At 47.9% G+C, this 2,273-nt stretch overlaps 1 protein-coding gene across 1 annotated transcript in view; it reads left to right on the plus strand.

The window, feature by feature from the left end:
* Positions 1 to 2,273, plus strand: part of LOC308311848 (tensin-1-like) — a gene marked incomplete at its 3' end in the record, with an annotated part of 156,067 nt that overhangs the window by 88 nt on the left and 153,706 nt on the right. The window contains exon 1 of the mRNA XM_080758623.1: positions 1 to 25. This exon is cut by the window's left edge and continues 88 nt beyond it. Coding sequence (XP_080614749.1) covers positions 1 to 25 — 25 coding nt within the window. The remainder of the gene's footprint in view (positions 26 to 2,273) is intronic.

A 2,273-nucleotide genomic window follows, 5' to 3' on the forward strand; every position in this document is an offset into this window, starting at 1 on the left:
CTTCCCCGGGAGAAGCAAGACGAAGGTAAGAAGACCGAGACGCGCGTCCACAAGCAGCGAGGGGATTGTGGGGGGGGGGTCGTGGGATTCAGAGGCGCATGAGGGGTGTGTGTGTGTGTGTGTGTGTGTGTGTGTGTGTGTGTGTGTGTGTGTGTGGGGTGGCGGACCTAGATTTAGGACTGCTACGGAAATATGGCACCGCAAAATGTCAGGGATGATTGCAATTGGAGGTGTGTGTGTGGTGTGGGGGGGGTGTCAGCGGCTCAACGCATGCTCTATATGTCTTTCATGTGGTTCCGCTTGCTTTTGTCCCCTCGGTTCTGGATGGTTCTGGACGGTTCTGTGTTGCGCCATGCAGGGATTTTTTACCAAACAGTAACAACAGGGATTGTGGTGAACTCTTGCGTTGCGTATATAGGAACGTAAGACGGTGTGTGTGTGTGTGGGGTGGGGGGGGGGGGGGGGATTCATCGGCTCCTTTTAATGTCCGTTAATGTCCGTGTCAATTATGGAGCGCTGTAGGAAAGCCTGCGTTTGTTGTATAGGGCTGATGATGCATGACGTAGTGGTGGCGGAGATTTAGCTGTTGGCCACACGGGTTCCGTGGCGTTCCGTGGCGTCTGCAGAGGTTTGGCGGCGGGTGGCGTTTAACCCATTTTGGGCGGAAAACCCCATTTTGGTGCTAGCATTATGTTATGCCACCGAGTGGCGCGCTACGAGCTTGTATAGGTCTGCTGTTTTTTTTTTAAACTGTCAGGATTTTATAGAAGACATTTTCTTAGAATCTGATCTCAGGTCGAAATGCGTTAAAGAACCACCATTCTTTCTGTGTGCGTTTATAGAATCTGATCTCAGGTCAGAATGGGTTAGTGGACCGTGTGGTGCGAGCGGTATGTGGATGGGGCCCGTTTTGGGAGGTGGGGGCCCCTCCAATTTTTGCTGATTCAAGGTCAGTGTTACATGTTTCCAAAAGACGGTCCAGATTACTTTGCCCCAGATAAGGAAACGAATGAGGGAGCCAATATGGGGAGCAGGTCCCGTAGGGGCCGCCTGGCTTCAGTGTGAACACCTGGTCCTAGACCAGCCCCCCCCCCCCCCCACCCCTATACATACCTTAACCCATTCTGACCTGAGATCAGACTCTAAAACAAACGTCTTCTAAATCCTGACAGTCTTCTGAAAAAAAGCTATATTTTTCTAATATGTCAGTCGTTCTTCGATTTTTCCCAAAAAAATAGCAGACCTATACAAGCTCGTAGCGCGCCACTCGGTGGCGCGCTACGAGCTTGTAGATCTGCTATTTTTAACACCAAAAAGGGGTTCCCGCACAAAATGGGTTAACTTTCACATACCTGGCACACATATAGGGTCACCTTGCAGAGAAGTGTATTGCATCACCATTTGGGGCATTTTTTTCCCTGCGTATAAATATATATATACCCAACGAGTTATAGCCCCCCGCCGTCCGTCCGTCCGTCCCCCCTGCACCCCCCCATAATATATCCTAACAGTCGCCACTCAATTTCCCCCATTATTCCCCTCATTCCATTTATATTATCCCATTCTGACCTGGAATCAGATTCTAAGAAATGTTCTTCTACACATCCTGACAGTTTTCTGAAAAAGCTATGTTTCTATGTCAGTCGTTCTTCGATTTTTTTTCTCCAAAAATAGCAGACCTACAAGCTCGTAGCGCGCTATGAGCTTGTAGATCTGCTATTTTTCAATAGCTATAAAGCATGACATAATGCTATAACACCAAAAGGGGGTTCCCGTCCAAAATGGGTTATTCATTGTTTTTCTTCTGTTCTTTTAGGCTGTAGTCGTTAATTGTATATTCTTTGGGGGGGTTAGCGATGGGGATGTTATTATCTTTTTTTGGGGGGGGGGGGGGTTGAGAGTCTTTCATCCCTGCGCCATAATATTCCGCTGGTTTTTGTTGTATGTAATGTATGACGCATGTAAATAATGTTGCAACAGTAAATACGATAGGAGGCCGGAAGGGATTTTTATTCCGGTGGACGGTATGAATGCACGCTGGGGTTTTTCTTTGTCCGGTCGGTTGTGTGTGTCCCCCGAGCCAATGTTATTAGCTTGAATTGGACTGCAATCTTTGGTAATGTATTCTCTCTCTCTGTCTGTCTGTCTGTCTCTCTGTCTCTCTGTCTGTCTGTCTGTCTGTCTGTCTGTCTCTCTCTCTCTCTCTCTCTCTCTCTCTCTCTCTCTCTCTCTCTCTCTTGCTCCCATTCTTTCCTTTCTCTTTTCTCTGTTAT

Source organism: Protomyctophum bolini (assembly GCF_963924005.1).
Source record: "Protomyctophum bolini genome assembly, chromosome: 24".
Lineage (NCBI taxonomy): Eukaryota > Metazoa > Chordata > Actinopteri > Myctophiformes > Myctophidae > Protomyctophum > Protomyctophum bolini.